Here is a 17,515-nt window from a genome sequence, read left to right as displayed (position 1 = left end):
TGAGCTCGATAATTTTTCCGGCCGCGATAATTTCCATTTGCATGCTTGTTTGTTTTTCTCGTCTCTCTCTACCAAAGAGACTGGAGGACCACTCTCGGTTCCTTAGCGTTACGAGGAGTGAACCCTCTTGTCAGTCGCATGGTCTTTGTGGGGGCGGGACTCCTGGCGGAGAGAGACACAGAAAACGCTAGTTGAGAGTTGGGGCAGGGTTTCCCGCAGCACTTTGCAGTTAAGGCGCCGTCAAAAAACTAAAAAGTATATGAGCGATATCAACCGTGTTACTGGGCGTCCCGTTTTCTCCCTTTCATTTCAAACCACACAGCTGACAACCTGCAGGTGGAGGCGGTGGAGACAGGCTCGGACATACAAGCGGTTTCAGGAAAGTGGCTGCATGTGTCCGACAATGCACAGAACATTAACGGTACAAGCCTACAGCTGTCCGCGGACATGGAGTGTGGAAAGTATGTCAGAGGTGTGTGTGTGTGTGTGTGTGTGTGTGTGTGTGTGTGTGTGTGTGTGTGTGTGTCGGCGCGGCCCACCGAAGCTCCGACCTGCAGAGGAGCAGAAGCCGCACCTTCGCCAAAATTAAGACTGAAAAACAGAACTATTTTGGTACAAACATTTACTCGCCGTGTGGCAGATAGCCATATAGATAGATTTATTAATTATATATTATTTAAATTTAATATTTAGTGTTAAATAATTGTAAAATGTAATAAAGAGTCTGTAGTCTATCGCACAAACACTCGAGGAATGCAGCAAACTTTTGACAGCCAGTAGGCTATGAATTGCCTGGGAGAACATGCGTGTCACAAACGGCAATTCCACAACTGTACATCAGCGTGAAAGACGACATACTAAAGGAGATCAAAGACATATTGTCGATATTTAAAATCGCTCAACGACAATATCGTTTATCGCAATAATTTCTGGGACAATTTATCGTCCAGCAAAATTTGTTATCGTGACAGGCCTAGTAGCAATGGGCTCTTGTCTTCTAAATAATTCCATCCAAAGTTAGACTTAAACTGAAACGAACACAAAGCACAACATTTTTTTTCCACAATTGAACAAGTCAAGCACAGTCCTCTTACTACTTCTAACTACAATTAAAATAATTAAGCCATGCTTCCAAAATAACCGTAGGATAAATTTAATTACTGACTTGCTGCCTGTATACAACAATTTTACCAGGTTACTGAGGTAGCTAGACATGTTCTTAAATTAAGTCATTTCTTAAATTGACAAATTCTGGAAACCAATTTTGCTGTTAAATCTTGTATTGCAATTTTATTTAATCCTGTGAGCACCAAAAAATAAAATTTCATAACATAGTATCGGGGTGGAGGAAGAGATGTAAAACAGAGGTCTTAAAACCTTAGATGAAATCAAAGCTATCTACATGGCTAGATACAACTCAAGGTAAGAGAAAAACATGTTATTATAAGGGTGAACAAATTACATCAGAGTGGTTGTTACTTACATAGTCCTCAAACTTGGTGATCTCCTCCTCCAGAATGTCAGTGCCAACTTTGTCATCCTCAACCACGCAGTTGATCTGCAGCTTCTTGATGCCGTAGCCAACTGGCACCAGTTTGGATGCTCCCCACAGGAGCCCGTCCATCTGCACCGAGCGCACACACTCCTCCAGTTTCACCATATCAGTCTCATCATCCCACTAAGGGAACATATGGAGGAGGGGGACACACCAAACAATATTTAACCAGACAGTTATAATAAGACAGTTTGCAGCAAAACTTTAAACGTATGTTGAATGACACAGCATACTAATTTTGACTACATGCATGTTTAACTTATTTTGCTGGACAGTTGAGTTAATAAATGCACTGGATGCATTGTTTGCAATGTATTGTTTCATTCTGGCTAAATTATTAAAACATATTTAAGTAGATAAATTAAGTGGAAATTAATTTAAAAAAGGAAACCATTTGTTTTTTCGGTTACACTTCACTTGAAGGTATCTACATAAGAGTGACATGACACTTACATGAACGGGTCATAAACAAGTAATAAATGTTTATGACATAACGCTTCTTTTAGTAAGTGTCATTCGGTTTTTGTCATGACAAGTTAGGGTTAGGGTTCATGTGTCATGACAGTGTCATGTCACTTATGTAGATACCTTCTAGTAAAGGGTTACCATTTTTTTCTTCACCTTTTATACAAAACAAGAAAATCATTCAATCAAGAATCATTGTACAAACTAATCCATGGCCTGGGGAGACAGATTTTCCACAACCGTAGGTTCCCTGTATGAGAACAAAACTACAAAAGGAACTAGCATTTTAATGAGCAACATGATACAGTTTAAGAGGACACGTACGGGTTTGACGTCCAACAAGATAGATGACTTGGCGATGAGGGCAGGTTTCTTGGACTTCTTGGCTGCATAGGCATCCACGCGCTCCTGCTTAAGGCGTGCTGCCTCCTCGTCGTCCTCATCACTGCCGAACAAGTCAATGTCATCGTCATCACCGTTTTCCACCTTTAGCGGCTTTACTGGCGCAGCCTTGACTGGAGCAGACTGGTCACAACAATTGAAAAGGAGAGGACATATCTGTGAAGGTCTGCTCTTGAGAAGGCTTTTTCCAATAAAGTTGTAGCTTTCTTTCTTCATCCATTTGTTCAAACAATTAAAACATGATCCAATAAGGAGGGTCAATCCATATGTGCAGGGGAGGACGGAAGCCAAAGGGCTTATACAAAGTACTCCCCAATACAAAACAATTTAATTGAGTAATATAACAAATAAGACAAAGCAAACAACAAAAGCAGATCATCAAAACATAAGAGGAAACTTTCAATACGAGAAAAGAAAAACAAAAATACTAAACTTTTCTGCAACTGTAAATGAGAGGTTCCTTCAATTGAGTCTGAACACATGTAACATAGTAGAATACATTATATTACTTTTCAAATTGTTCCAGAGACAAGGCTGTCTTGCCTCTTTCAGACAGTAGTTCTATAAATACAGAACATATGTATCTTTAAAAAAAATAAAAAGAACAAAAAAAATTAAAAAAAACTGCAGATATCTACCTTAGCACATGGGACAGCTGTTGGGCTCTTTTCCAGCATAGCCACTCTGGACTCCAGCTTTTGCAGGGCTGCTCTCATCTCCACCACCACTAACAAGCAAACAAAATTATAAAAAAAATTAAGTATGGATACTAGGGCTGGGCGATAAATCGATTAACTCGAATGTGCAGTTAACATTGACTTGTTTAAATGAAAAATCAGCCAACGCTCCCCTCTGGGTTCAGCCCTCCCCATGCGCGTTTGCCATAGAGATACACAAACAACATGGCTGGGACTAATATTTGTTCTTTTCTTAACTAGTCGTTTCATTACTTAAGCGTAATCTCCGCCGAAATGACCGGTAGCTTGCGGTGTACACGGCTCACAGTGACCTATTCTCGGATAGATGAACCACCAACTACCGCTGACCTGACGGAGCACCATGTGGGGCACCGGAGCTGGTGTCGAGGAAATCTGTTGCAGCTCAACACATCTACTAAATGCTGCTGATACGACAGAGCTGTGACGGAGGTCTGTAGCGGCTTAACTCAACTAGCAATCGGCACTTTGTAGCACGTTTTTTTACCGATAGTTACTACGAAGGAGCTTGCTACAGGTATGTTACATTCACGAGACCATGGCACGTTACTCAGCAACAGGTGAAAATGGGGCAAGGTTGCGCGACTAAAGTTAAAATGAATTGAAGTTTCAGGCGAGGAATGAGAAGTGAATTACCTGTGTGTGTGAAAACAGCTTTATCTCACACATCCGTTTTGTTAAATATATAGCATCATTATATAATTTGTTGAATAAATAGCATAAATATTTAATTTTGTCAGGTAGGGAAATCACTCAAACCAATATATATTTCCACAAAATTGGCATGAATGATCATAATGGTATACATGCGCCATGTGTATGTGCGTGTGTGTATGAGTCAAAACAAAATAAAGTGAAAACTTGTTTTAAACAATTTTCTTTTGTCATCTGCAGATTGTGTGTGTGTGTGTGTTTAAACAGCCCTAATGGATACTGTGTAAGACGGGAAGACATGACAAAACTCATACGCATACCTTTGTGCAGAGTTTGGTTCTCCAGTTCCATGCTCTTCATGCGCGAAACCAGCTCCTGGTCTCCTGCATGCGAGGATGACTGTGGAGAGATAAACACAAATTAATTAGCAATTGTCATGTCCAGTCATAGTCTCAAATGGTGACAAAGCAACAGCAGCACTCTTATCCAGGTTGAGAGCCAATCCAAGGCTGAAGAGAAGAAGCAAGCAAAAAAAGGTGGTGAGATTTAAAAAGAAACCCACGCAAGGCTAAAATCTATTACTACGGGTGTGACGAGACGAGACACAAGAATGGGTTCACGAGATGGAGACGAGATTTTAACACTATTTTACAGAAAACTTCAATGAAGAAATAAGACTGGAAAAACAGTCCTTTATTCAACGAAATTCAGAGCACTGAAAGATTTTGCCACAAACTCAAATGACTCACTTCTCTCGTGTATAACTAACAGTTACACCGTTACTTATTCCATATGTATGGTGGAGAGAGTCTCCTCACTCAGAGAACCAAGGTTACAACATAACCAAGTGTTTTCTGGCAGTAGTTGAGACCAGTTGTTTTGTACTTGAATTTGTCATTGTACAGTAGACCGAGAGAAATAAAGCTTATTTTACTATAGTTTCACATTGATTACGTTCTAAAACACAAATTACCATCAAACACTCAACAGATGATTTTTGTGAAGACCAATGCTCTTTTCTCCTCCTCTGCATTTTATTAATTGCAGCACTAAACAAGGAGGCTACTCTAGTATCAATTTACGACTATAATAGGACAAAGAGAACATTTCTCTTTGTTTAATATCATGCCCCCCCCGCTATCGCTCTGCAAAAGTAAACTCAGAGTCAACTTTGGAGAGTGGATGGGGGATTTTCTATGCTAATTTCAAGGCTCGTTACGTCACCTTTAATCTCGTCACACCTCTATCTATTACACAACAATGATTTGGATACACCGCACACACAAACAACGCTGATTTGTTAAAATGAACTCCCTCGATCCCCAATCAAGAGAAGATTTAATGTTTACAACGACAGCATGCAGGTAAACTCTTTCATTTAAAAAGGGAATAGTGTTTCAGGGAACTTATTTGCTTTCCTGCAGAGATGAGAAGGTCCATACCAATCAAAAACAAAACATGCCACTTTAGTATTTCTATGGATTAGAGTAACAAGATAAAATGTTAGAGGACGTGCTGGCAGGTAGGTAATTTTTCTTTATATACATCTTTAGACAGAGCCAGGCTAGCGGTTTAGCTGTTTCCAGTGTTTGTGCTAAGCTAAGCTAGGACAGATAAGTAGTACTGATCTTCTGACTCTTCTAACTCTTGGCAACAATGTGAATAAAGTAATTGTATTCCCCACAATGTCAAACTAGTTTAAGTTTCATCAATTATTGATTACTTGATTCAGAATTTATATGAAAAGGCAACGGTCACTGTATATAAGAATTGAACTTTCAAGATAAAACATTTGATAATAATGATCACAATATTAAACAATCATCCAGATTATTATAATTTCCACCCCCAAATTCTGAATCCATTGTGTGGTAGTGTATGAAGCTTAAAAAAAAGAAAAGAAAAAGATGCAATATGGTAAGATGGTGTTTCAGGATTAGACATCTTAGTGCTGTGATAACAGTAGCACACTCCACACCAGGCAGCAGCAGACACAGCCAGCGCACCAGGCTGTCTGTCTCAGCCATGCAGCATTCCCAGGCCTGAGCAGCAAAACCGGATGCGGAAGACTTACATTTCTGTGCTGCCGTTTCTGCTGGCGCCCCTTGGGCTGCTGCAGAGAAGTTTTCACCTGCACCCGGCAATGTAAAATGGTGAAAGTAAGGGGGGGGGAGAAAAACTGGTTGTAGGAAGAAAATCGGATGCTACACATGCTTCAGAGTCATCAGTAATGGCATAGAAAACTGTCAATTAGGGCTGCAACTAACGATTATTAAAATAATCGATTAATCTGTCGATTATTTTTTCGATGAATCTGATAAAAAAACAAAAAGCATTAATTTACATCAACACAATACATACTTGTTTTAGTTAATAGTTGTGTAAAGGTATGTGACAGACACACCTTATTCATTAAATTATTACCATAAAAGTGCAAGTTAAGTTCATTTATACACACAAATATATTTCTCAACATAACATAAAAAAAAAAAATGAATGGGCCAAAAAAGGCGAGTGAATAAAACCGGTGTCTTTAGTCTTGCAAACTATACCACCCCTGCTTTACTACTGTTATTAACGAGCTAACGCTAGCTTGTCATGCTAATCAGCTGGACAACGAGTAAACTGCACACCAGCACCAGACGAGCTACTGGAGGGACAGTACGTTCCTCACTTCAAAACGGAACAGAAGTAGGATTGTGTAGTGACTTTACCCTGCTGTTGAACTCCCTTCCTCCTCATCAAGGACTCCAACACGTTTACGTTTTAGGTGCTGAATCATCACCGTGGTGCGCCCGTGCCATGCCGTGTCGCTTTTGTTTATCTTGCAATTAACACGTTTGATTTATTTAGTGTGAAATGCCCCCACACCTTGGATGACTTAGGTCATACTGATTTCTCTGCCTCCGCCGTGTGTTTCAGAACAACGTTACGGACCTCTCTTTTTTTTATCTCCGCGACCGAGTGGCGTAATAGTTGCGCGACACAACGAATCGATAATGAAATTAGTTGTCAACTTTTTTAATAATCGAATTTTATCGATTTCATCGATTCGTTGTTGCAGCCCTAATGTCAATATTCTGAGAAATGGGATGAAACATTTTAAAACTGCATCAATCTACTTTTTATATCACAACTAAATCCAATGACTGAGTAAAAAGTCACTAGTAGTGCCAAAATGGGAAATTTAAATCAATCTAGCAGCTCTACAGAACCATTTAAACCATTATAGCACATGTTTAAGTCTGTGAAACCACTGTGTCTTACTCTGGTTTTAGACACTTATTGACCCCTTCAATGCAGCCGTTTCCAGCAAACAAGCTCCAAGTTTGTTGTAAGCAATACAGTAGCTCTTACACTGCAGCTTACACGGGGAACACACCGCCCATGTAAGTGTCGCGTAGCGTAAATAAGTGCCTGATCGTGCACCTGGCCTTTCACACTGGACGCGTATTTCTACGTGCCGGTCACAAAGCGATCCTTCTCTCTCTCTCGCTAACCGACAGAAAGAGACACGATGAGTGGGGAAAACTGTGGTAATTGTAGCCTATATGTGGCTGTGTGTATCACTCTCTCTGTCCGTCCATCAGTCTCTCTGTGTGCCTGATTGCGTGTCTTGCTGTGAGAAGTCAAGACAGCCAAAGTTTTATAATGAAATGTGTTCATTTTGGTAAAATATCCAGCTGCAATGTGGTCTTCCTGTATGTGATTACCTGCCTGGACTGACACATACGCTTGCGTATCGCGTAAAAAATAGTCGCCGAAACTACCACTGCAGCGTGCGGGCATACGAAAATGCTACGCGGCCGGTGTGGCCGGACAGATTGGATAACATGGGCGGCGAAATAAAAATCGCTGCTATACGCGATGCTTACGCCTGCGGTGCGTTTCTTTAGAAGTGATACACTTAGTAAGGTTGACGTTTAAGGATAAGTTCACACTTTTCAAATAAATGCCGTCTTAAAGCAAATTCAATGTAGGTTATGGGGGATAAAATCAAGTGTTTTTCCCAAGTGAAAGTTACCTCTGAAGTTCAGCTGAAGCAAATATGAGTTGGCCAAATTAAGTGAGAGTTGTCCAAATAAGTAGTGATGGCCAAATGAAGCTTTGTGAACCATTTTCTCCTTTTTCTGAGCCTACAAGATGGGGCTCTCTCTTCAACAAAGGGTTGAAAACACAGTGAATTGCCATTCCTTTAACCTTTCTTTGAACAGAGAGAGCCATCTAGTGAGCTCAGAAAATGGTTCACGAAGCTTCATTTGACCATCACTAAAAATAAGTCCTTTTAGTAAAGAACTCCATGCTCGTTTCTGCCATAGAAAGCGTTTGCTTGCTGAGAAAAGGGAGAAGGTAGTAACTCAAAGAGGGAATTTGACTGTATGGACTGGAGGAACAACTACAGCTACCAATAGAGATGCACCGAATATTCACATGCTTGTCTGAAGCAACATGTCTGCAGTGTGGACGTATTTCAGTGTATCTGAGAAAGACCCACGGACAGCGATTTGCAAATCATGTAATGCCGAAATTTCAAGAGGGGGTGCATCTGCAAAGACTTTCTCCACGTCGGGTTTAATTTATCATCTTAAATCCAAACATTCCGATTGCTACGTTCAATATGAGAGGAACGCGGCACAGAAAAGGAAAACGCCAACGAGCACGCCCACTCCGTCTGTGGCGGACGTTTTTGAAAAGGCAAGGAAGTTTCCCAGTGATGGTGTCAAGGCAAAGGGCATTACACAAAAGATTATGGAATTCATTGCCTTAGATCATCAGCCAGTCTGTCGTAGAAGATGTGGGATTTCGTAGGCTGATTGAGCACATTGAGCCCCATTTTGTCATCTCGAGCAGACGATATTTCTCAGATGTGTGTTTACCTGAGCTGTTTAATGTCGTTGCAACTCACGTCCATGAGCATATAGCTGCAGATATTTCAGCAATCAGTTTCACGACAGACCTATGGAGCTCAGACGTCAGCATTACCAGTATGCTCAGTCTAACCGCACAATGGATCGACGCTGATTTCCAGCTGCAAAAGATTCTGCTCCATTCACAAGAGTTTCGAGGGTCACATACAGCAGCAGCCATTTCTGATGCATTCGCCAATATGTTCGACACCTAGCATATCGACCAATCTAAAGTGCATGTCATTGTCAGTGACAATGCAAGAAATATGACAAAAGCGATAGAAGACAGCCATCTGAAGGGAATACGGTGCATGGCCCACACACTACATCTGGCTGTGAATGAGGGAGTGTTGTCTCAACGCAGCGTAAAAGATGTACTGGCTATAGGCAGACGAATTGTTGGCCACTTTAAACATTCTCAGCTGGCCTATTCCCGCTTGCAGTCTATGGAAGATCAGTTTGGAACACCAATAAAGCGGTTCCAGCAAGACGTGAATACGCAGTGGAACAGCACTTTTTACATGTTGCAAAGCCTCTTTGCGCAAAAGCGAGTCTTGGCTGCATATAGTGCAGACCACGAGCTCCCCGCGACATTCACTTCACACCAGTGGGCCTTAATAGAGAACATTATCTCTCTTCTTGGCCCCTTTGAGCAGCTAACTAAAGAGATCAGCTCCTCTGATGCATCTGTAGCGTTATTCTTTAATTGTAGCACTAAAGCGTCTCCTAAGCAAAGAGGTTGAGACGGACCACGGAGTGAAAACAATGAAAAGTACGCTCTTAAGAGTCTGTCAGCACACGTTTCAGTGAGATCTATTCGGATCCTCTGCACTTCATCGCGACTGTACTTGATCCGCGTTATAAAGACCATTACTTGGATGCGGAAATAAAGCAGGGTGCACGAGAAATGATCCAGGCCGCAATGGATGCGGAGAACCCGCATGGAGACGGAGACAGAGCAGCGCACGGAGCAGCGCCCAGCGCAGGAGGAGATCAGAGCACAGAAAAAGACTTGTCTCTCTGCACCAGATGAGGGGCATGCACCCTCGTTGTCTGATATGTTCAGTGAAATCCTGCAAGAAAGTGCCTCAAATAGGTAATCTATTCTGTTCTTAGGCTACTATATACTGTATATGACTATCAGATTGTAGCCATATTTCTGCTAGATCTTTTTTTTATTTGATAAAAATGTGTATTTATGCAATGGCCCTATACACTCTCTCAAATGTCAGGTAGATGAAAAGCTCAACCGCTCAACAGCTGGATGGTTATCTGTCTGAAGTCCCCATCCCCAGAAGTGATAACCCTCTTGCTTACTGGAGAAGTAATCGCGGCCGCTTTCCTCACCTGGAAAAGATGGCACGCAAGTACTTGTCTGCTCCGTGCACAAGCACTGACAGCGAGAGACTGTTCAGTGCAGCAGCACATGTTCTCGATGAGAAGAGGAACAGACTTCACTGTGATAAAGCAGAGAAGCTACTCTTCATCAAGAACAACCTGCCACTTTACCTCAATAAGTATAATGGGCTTGTCTAGTGTTTAAATATTTATTATCCACTTTGCACATCTGAAATTGAGCAATTCTTGGTGCATTTGTTGTTGTTAAAGTTCTACAGTTAACATATGGGCTATGGCAGTCTTTGTTTTGATGCACTATTATGTTGAAGGCCTACAGAGAAAATCTTGTTGCATATTTAAGCAGTTGCACTTGTTCTGAATGCACTTTCTTGTAGTAGTACAGAGAAAAATTTAAAATGCACTTGACCTAAATGCACTTTTTGTTTTTATGATAGAACATTTAATTTTAAAACCTTTCTGCAGGCCAGTAGGCCTGTAGATTATTATTTAATGTACACACGAGTGGGGTCAAGTTAAACATTTAAGTTTGAATTTTATTTTATACTGTGCATTGTTGCAATGTGCAAAATAAATATTTGCATAATTTATAAATGATTTATTCTTTGAAACTTTAATATTAATTTATACAATTGCAATGCCTTGATTTTAGTAAAGTTAGTACACAGTCATAGCCATAAATGCAATGGTACTAATAATTGGCTTAATTTCTTTCGGTTTTTCGGTTTCGGTCTTGGTTTCCTCTTTTTTCGGTTTCGGCCAAGAAATTTCATTTCGGTGCATCACTAGCTACCAATAATGTTTACTATGCATAGGGGCATGCAAATATTGCTTTTTGGACACTTAAAAACATGTGAACTTATCCTTTAAATAAAAAAAAGAAAGAAAAGGTACTGATGAGAAAAAATCCAACTTTTCCTGTGAACACTTAAAAAATAATGTATAGTATAACCACACTTATACACGATAACAATATAGCATTGATGTAAAGAAACATATGCAACTTACTGACAGATTGCAATGGAGATTATAGGAGAAGCAAGCAGAGGAGAGAGGGAGAATGCGTCGAACAGTGTGTCTCTTAACAGAAAATGTAGCATGCATTAAGCACTTTTCTTGTCAAGTGCAGGCCAAATGTTTTCTGGGAAAGAAATACGGCTAAAATGTCCTTAACTTGCCATCTATATTTTAAAAAAATCACAATTTCTAAATTAAACAGATGTTTCCCTGTTTTAGGGCTGGTACACAGACATTAGTGAGTACAGTCCTGCCACTACAGGGGGTGTGCCTGAGGCTCATTTGTAGCACAGTACTCACTCCGTTTAGTGACTGAAGAATATTCTGTCGGGATTTAGCAATGTCCTGCAGGATGGCATTAACTTCTTTCCCCTCCAGGTACATGTGGGTAAAGCAGTGATGAAGCGGGAGCAGTGAAAATGACAGAAAGCAGCATGCAAAACAGACAAAAGCAGGATGGACCATACAGCAAACATTTAGGGTGACTCAATTTAATAAATTTAAGCAAGGAGCAAATAAGTGTGCGCTACATGCTAATGTTGTGCATCATGATAAAATATAAAAAGGTTACACACATTTTGGCAGGAGGCACAAGGGTAACACAAACCCAGGATGGTGCAGCTGTCATTTTCCCATGTGAACCATTTCCATTGAAACTACTTTCCACTCAAGACCCAGCAAAATAAGAACTTGACAGCATGATATGTTGATTATCCTAAGTAAACAGGACATTGTTTCTGTAAAGACATATTTCCCTCTTTGTATTTGGGCAGCAGTAAAGGAGCATCTCTGAAAAACACCGCACATAAAACCCAAACTACCTGCATTGCTTGAAATCACAAAGGGTAAGGAGAAGCCATATGGCATTCTGAGTTTTGGGTGAAACAACCCTTTAAAAAGACACAGGAAGTGGTCATTCATCACTCAAATCTACATCGTTTATGCAGAAACTCTACTGTCCTACACAGACTGGGAGGCAGTGGCAGCTGCCAAACCACGTGACCCCTCTCACAAGGACGAGCCACTTCTAAATCGAGCGACTTAACAGGCTAGTGATTGACAGGGCAGCATGAGCTGAGTATGTTTCAGCCACAAGATGAAGGAACTTCAAAAGATAGCAGCAAGAGAAGGATTGGAAATAAAAGGTGTAAAGAAAAAAAGTCATTTCTAAGAATGATCAGGTTGATGCACATTAAACAAGGTCCTGACTACAAAAAACAGCTTTACTTTTGGGCTGTATAAAAACAGACTTCAAAAAGAAGTTGAAAATTTTTTTTTTTGCTTGTTCTACCTGTGTAGAGGGTCCATTGGCTCCTTCGTAGAAGCACTTCTCCGCCTCATCGTAGCGTTGTTTGTCAAACCAGATGTTCTCTGAGGCGAGGCACTGCAATCCACTCATGTTGGTACTGAGGGGGGAAGTCAGTAAATAATTTATTTAATATAGCACCTTTTACAGAAGAAAGTCACAAGAGTAAAATGTGTTAAAAGACCAAACAATGAATAGAAATAAAAACCGTAAAATAAAAACAAACATGAGACAAAGGCCATTTTGAATAGGTAAGTTTTCAGCTGATTTCAACAGTGCCGAAGCCACCTAGGTTTATAAATAAGATACTGCAAAAAACATTGATCTGCATCCAAGAGTTTATCTACTAACCAACAGCCATGACCAGGCGTTTAGTCGTCACAGCCAACACAATCAGTAACAAGAAATGAGTGAAAGAACATTACTAGACGCTTGACAAGGACACCGTATATTACATGTTACAATATCATGCAGAGCCACAGACTGAGTTGCAGGTGAAATAGGGAGACACAAAACAAAGCGTAACGCAGACAGTTTCAACTATATACACAGTAAATGAATGGCAGAATAACAGTTTCTGTCAAATAAAAAGAAACATTAAAACAAACGTGTAAAAAAACTACTGCATATATGCTTCACCTCCCTTCTCATTCTGCTGACATGTTAGCGCAGCAGACAAGCATCTACACATTCCTCAGTCAGTGAAACACAGTTGCCTGGTCTGCAAAGTCTGGATTATAGAACAAAAGGTTGGTCGCTGACCATTCAACACCCCCCTTAGTGATAGCAGAGGTGCACTTCATTGTGCGATTATCAAAGAGACCCAGTTTACTGTAACATGTCAGTAAACGATGGCATGGTGTACACTAATACTCCGGTGACACAAGGTCAGACTTGTGTTAAAAAATGCAAGGGGCTGCATTGATGCAGGCGTAGATAAGACAAATTAAAGGCTTGTCAGATGCCATGACACTGCAGACCACTTTATAATACTCCACGACAGGACTTTGACACTGGAAAGTTATCACTGTGAAATATTTTTATCTTTAGTCACAATGATCACAAGATAAATAGTAGAAATACAGCAATAACATTACAAACAATCAACTGGCCACTGCAGCGCCTTGCGAGGATGTTTCATTGCGGCAAAAGTTGAGTGAGGTTTTGCTGAAGCCCTGTGTTGGCACCCCTGCTGAGTCAATGAATTGACCTCGTTTAAATGATAAATAAAAGATTGTGCTTTTATTTTCTCGAGTGCTTAAATTTGTCCAAATGTGGCCTAAACAAAAAAACTCCAGAAAGGCTCATCTAAAAACTTGCATTTAAAAAAATATTATACACATTGGCTCATTTACAAGCCCATCAAAGATAACAAAATAAGTGAAAGTTAAATCATTTTCTTTCATAGCTTTTACGTACTACTTTTGACCACATTTTAATAACTGATCAAAAGAAAACAAAATATAGGGGTGTCATTATTAAGCCTGGGCTACATTAGCATAACTGAAAAAGGCCACACAGAATGCATGACGAACAAAATAAACAAAAAACATAAACGTTAAATAAACCAAAAACACACATCACGTCTCTGCCATTCCCTGTGTGAGATGTGCCATACTTCTCCCATCTGGGCTTGCTTTTCGTCTCAGAGAGGCCCCTCTTCCTCTGGGTCGGCCCCTTGCTGCCCTTGCCCCCCTGCTCGGTCTCCGAGGAGGTGCGGTTGCGTCCTCTACTGTATCGACGGTGGGGGGTTCCAGAGGCCTTCACGGTGGTGACAGGGTGCCCCGGATCCTGCTGTTGAGCAAGGCTGCGTCTAGACTGGAAGGTCATGTAGCCTCTGGTGTTTGGACTCCTCGGAGAGGAGGACAGCGGCCCGTTGCCATTAGAGGCGAGCCGCTGTTGGTAGTTGCTCTCGGCCTGCTCATAGGCGCTGCGATTGTACAAGATTCCCTCTGCCTGCATGCCCTGGAGGACGGGGCTTTGACCGTAGGAGCCGCTCGCTTCCCTGGAGGTGCTCAACCACTCCTCTTCAGCCCCAAAGCTGTGGCTCTCCGACAAACGTGTGCGTCGCGGCAGCCTCCCAAATGGGACTTTATCTCCGCTGATAGTGCTTCTCTCTAGAGTGGGATTATTACCCTGCCTGAAGGTCCCCACTGGTACAGCATGCTGAGGGGCTCCTCCTTGTTGACGGTTTGACCAAGACTGATCCATTTCTCTATTAAAGGAGTCTCTTTTCTACTCACTTTAGTGTTCATGAGGAGAGAAAAGAAGCAACAGGTGGAAGCTAGAGCCATTAGTTCAGTGTGAAGTTAGCATCACAAAGAAACTTTGCTGGTTAGAAGCATCAAAGAAATCTCAAACAGCTGATGTGCGATGCCAATGTGGTCTTGCAGGCAAAGAGACTGGATTGATCAAAAAGCTTATATTTACACTATATAGCTATCCCTTTAATGTCAGAGTTCAGATTGTCATTAGCCTGTCTGAGAATAGATAAATCAGCCTGATAATGCACAAGGTTTCATTTGTATGCTTTTAGGATATGACATAATTCCCAAACAAGTAATAACAAAATAATAGTTAATTGATCAATCTCCCACTGGACTTTCAAAAACCAAAAGACAAACCAAACAATGCAAAGTGTAATGTGGCTAACACAAAACATAAAAGTGAGAATGGGCAACATTTAGGTTAGGATGCGTTTGCAGCGTTTCCTCATTATTCATTCCAAAATCAAAAAAAAAAAAAAAACCTATGAAGTACAAATATTTTTGAATTGATTTTATGATTAATAAGATATTTCAACTTAACAGTGTGAATTACATACAGATAATGACAAGTACAGGGCAAAACTAGACCAAGGCTATTCAGGGATGCACCGATTTATCGGTAGAACATCTGTATCAGCCAATATTTGCCTCGTTGAAGGCAGTCACCTATGGCAGTAGAAGATCTTTATTATTATTATGCGTTTTTTATTGCGGACAGACTCTGACAACAGTCCGCTAGCATATGCTGCTACTGCTGATTCGGAGAAGAGGCCACTGACTGGACACGACGCTGACATGACATATGGTGTAAGAGGTCAAAAGGGTTACGTGTGCTTGTGTGGTTTGTTTACAGTGTAAGAAAATGTTGCATTTACATTTAACAAAATGTTTTTGTTGGGCTATGTAGCCTAAGTACTGAAAGATTATTGTCACCGAGTAGGTAACGTTAGTCGTATAGCAGACTAAAAGGGCTTTTGAAGCGGTTATTTTACATGTGAAAGAAGGATATATTAAAAGGTTGTTTCATAAATGTGTATAATCTAATTTATGATTATTTAAAGTTTTAATAAGGTATGAATTATATAGTTGTTATTTTTTATAATGAAGAATTCTTTGTTTCCCTGTCACAAAAGGGAAAAGAAGTAGTATCTGATTAATGAGGAAACACTGTTTATGCATTAAAAACTTATTGTGAAACATCAAAATATCCAACCCGTGCAACAGTGTCTGGCTCACCTTTGTTTTGGCATGCTGGAGGATAATGTACACTACCTATTGTGGAATGGGATATTTAAATATTTCAAAGTAATTACATAAGTTTGAATTATATCTGAAAATCATAGAATACAATCCAAATGTTTCTGATAGAAGCACTACATACATCACAACCAAGACATTTACATTGTCAAGCATAAAATAAAAAAGCTAACCACATAATGAAAAGGAAAAATTAAAAACGTAACTTAAAAACAACATTACAAACATGAGCGATGCATTATTTATTAGTGCAGATATACACTCTTAGGTTGCTAGTTTTGTTAGGTACACCTAGCCTAAACTAATGCAGTAAGAGACCTATAATAAATCCTACCTTTATGTGGAACTGTGCAGTGTTTTAACCAGGTCATTTCAGAGGCAGCAGTTTTTAGCTGTTTAATTATATTGTGTTAATCTGAGAGGAGTTTGTAATATTTTCTTTTTCTTTTTTCATTAGTTGAAACAATTAGTCTATGAATCAACAACATTAATTGTTTGGGTCACTTTTCAAGCAAAAATACTTACACTACCCTATGACCTTTAAATATGTTCTGTTTTTCTCTTTTTATAACGTATAAATGAAATATATTTGGACTTTGGACTGTTGGTTGACATTGGGCTCGAAGAATTGTGAGGAGAAAAAAAAAAAAAAGAATCTACATATGTGTCAAAATAGATACAGCTTGGCCCTTATATCAACTGTAGACGAAAAATGCATAGACTGTAAAAAGATGCAATACAGTTCAACAGCACAACAAACTACACCCTCCAAAATGACCATAAAGTTGAATTAACAGCTCTCTGAAAGTTCAATTAAAACATTTTAACCTTCATAAAAACGTAGGATTTAGTACAGGCCTGCTGTATTAGACTGCATTATTTTTAGCTAGGTTGTACTAACTATCAACTCACTGCAAAATACTTCCACTAAACCATAAAACAGCAATAAACCAGTGCATGTGTTAGCGCATCAGCAACATCAACACTCACCTTTGGTAACTGGAATGGGAAGCTAATGCCCAACAAAGAAATAAGAGACGATACAAAAATGCTCATAAACTACAAACGCAACCACATGACTATTTTTTTGTTAAATGTTTGAAGAAAATGTACATAAATACAAACTATAATTATCTCAAGTCATGGAAATGGGGGGGGGACAAAAATTTTCGCAAGCAATTTGTCACTTGAGAATCATAGAAAGAAGTGAACTCATGTACAATACCGGTCACAAATCAGGCACTGTCAAAGTGATAGTAATACAGGTAGAAATTCGTATTGTACTTTATCTGTTGCTTGCTCACAGCCTCACACTGACACTTGTCTGGCAAAAGTTTTTGACAGTCCCAGCAACTTGTAGCTAGTTCCTTCGACCACGTGGCGCTTGAAAGCTCTAAATTCAAAATACTTTGTGGGTTTTTAACAAACAATACACTGTTTGTTATGTTCCAGGTTATAAAAATACAACTCCTCTGCACTTACTCTTGGCTTTATTCGACGTTTTATAGCTCAGTAACTGTCCCTTAGCGTGCTGCAGCGACTGTATCCGACGGTAGAAGAGGATTTGCATTAGCGGACCGCCTGTATTATTCAGTGACAGAGGGCGGAGGGAC

General features: G+C 40.1%; 1 protein-coding gene across 16 annotated transcripts in view; it reads right to left on the bottom strand.

Moving 5' to 3' along the window:
• The window catches only part of eef1da (eukaryotic translation elongation factor 1 delta a (guanine nucleotide exchange protein)), a 26,156-nt gene extending 8,641 nt beyond the window's left edge, over positions 1–17,515 (bottom strand). For 2 of the 16 annotated variants that reach the window (XM_039814801.1, XM_039814798.1), the window contains exons 1-9: positions 17,385–17,458; positions 16,893–16,914; positions 13,958–14,620; positions 12,364–12,478; positions 11,373–11,444; positions 4,113–4,191; positions 3,061–3,149; positions 2,345–2,545; positions 1,484–1,678 (exon numbers count right to left, since the gene is read on the bottom strand). In XM_039814801.1, the coding sequence (XP_039670735.1) occupies positions 1,484–1,678; positions 2,345–2,545; positions 3,061–3,149; positions 4,113–4,191; positions 11,373–11,444; positions 12,364–12,478; positions 13,958–14,589 (1,383 nt within the window). In that variant the 5' untranslated portion in view covers positions 14,590–14,620; positions 16,893–16,914; positions 17,385–17,458. Of the gene's footprint in view, positions 1–1,483; positions 1,679–2,344; positions 2,546–3,060; positions 3,150–4,112; positions 4,192–5,866; positions 5,924–11,372; positions 11,445–12,363; positions 12,479–13,957; positions 14,621–15,881; positions 15,918–16,892; positions 16,915–17,186; positions 17,340–17,384 lie in introns of those variants that run through there. The other 14 variants (XM_039814808.1, XM_039814811.1, XM_039814802.1 and 11 more) reach the window with 14 other exon arrangements.

The sequence above is a fragment of the Perca fluviatilis genome, chromosome 11, assembly GCF_010015445.1.
Source record: "Perca fluviatilis chromosome 11, GENO_Pfluv_1.0, whole genome shotgun sequence".
In the NCBI taxonomy this organism is placed as follows: Eukaryota; Metazoa; Chordata; class Actinopteri; order Perciformes; family Percidae; genus Perca; species Perca fluviatilis.
This window is presented reverse-complemented; position numbering and strand designations above follow the sequence as displayed.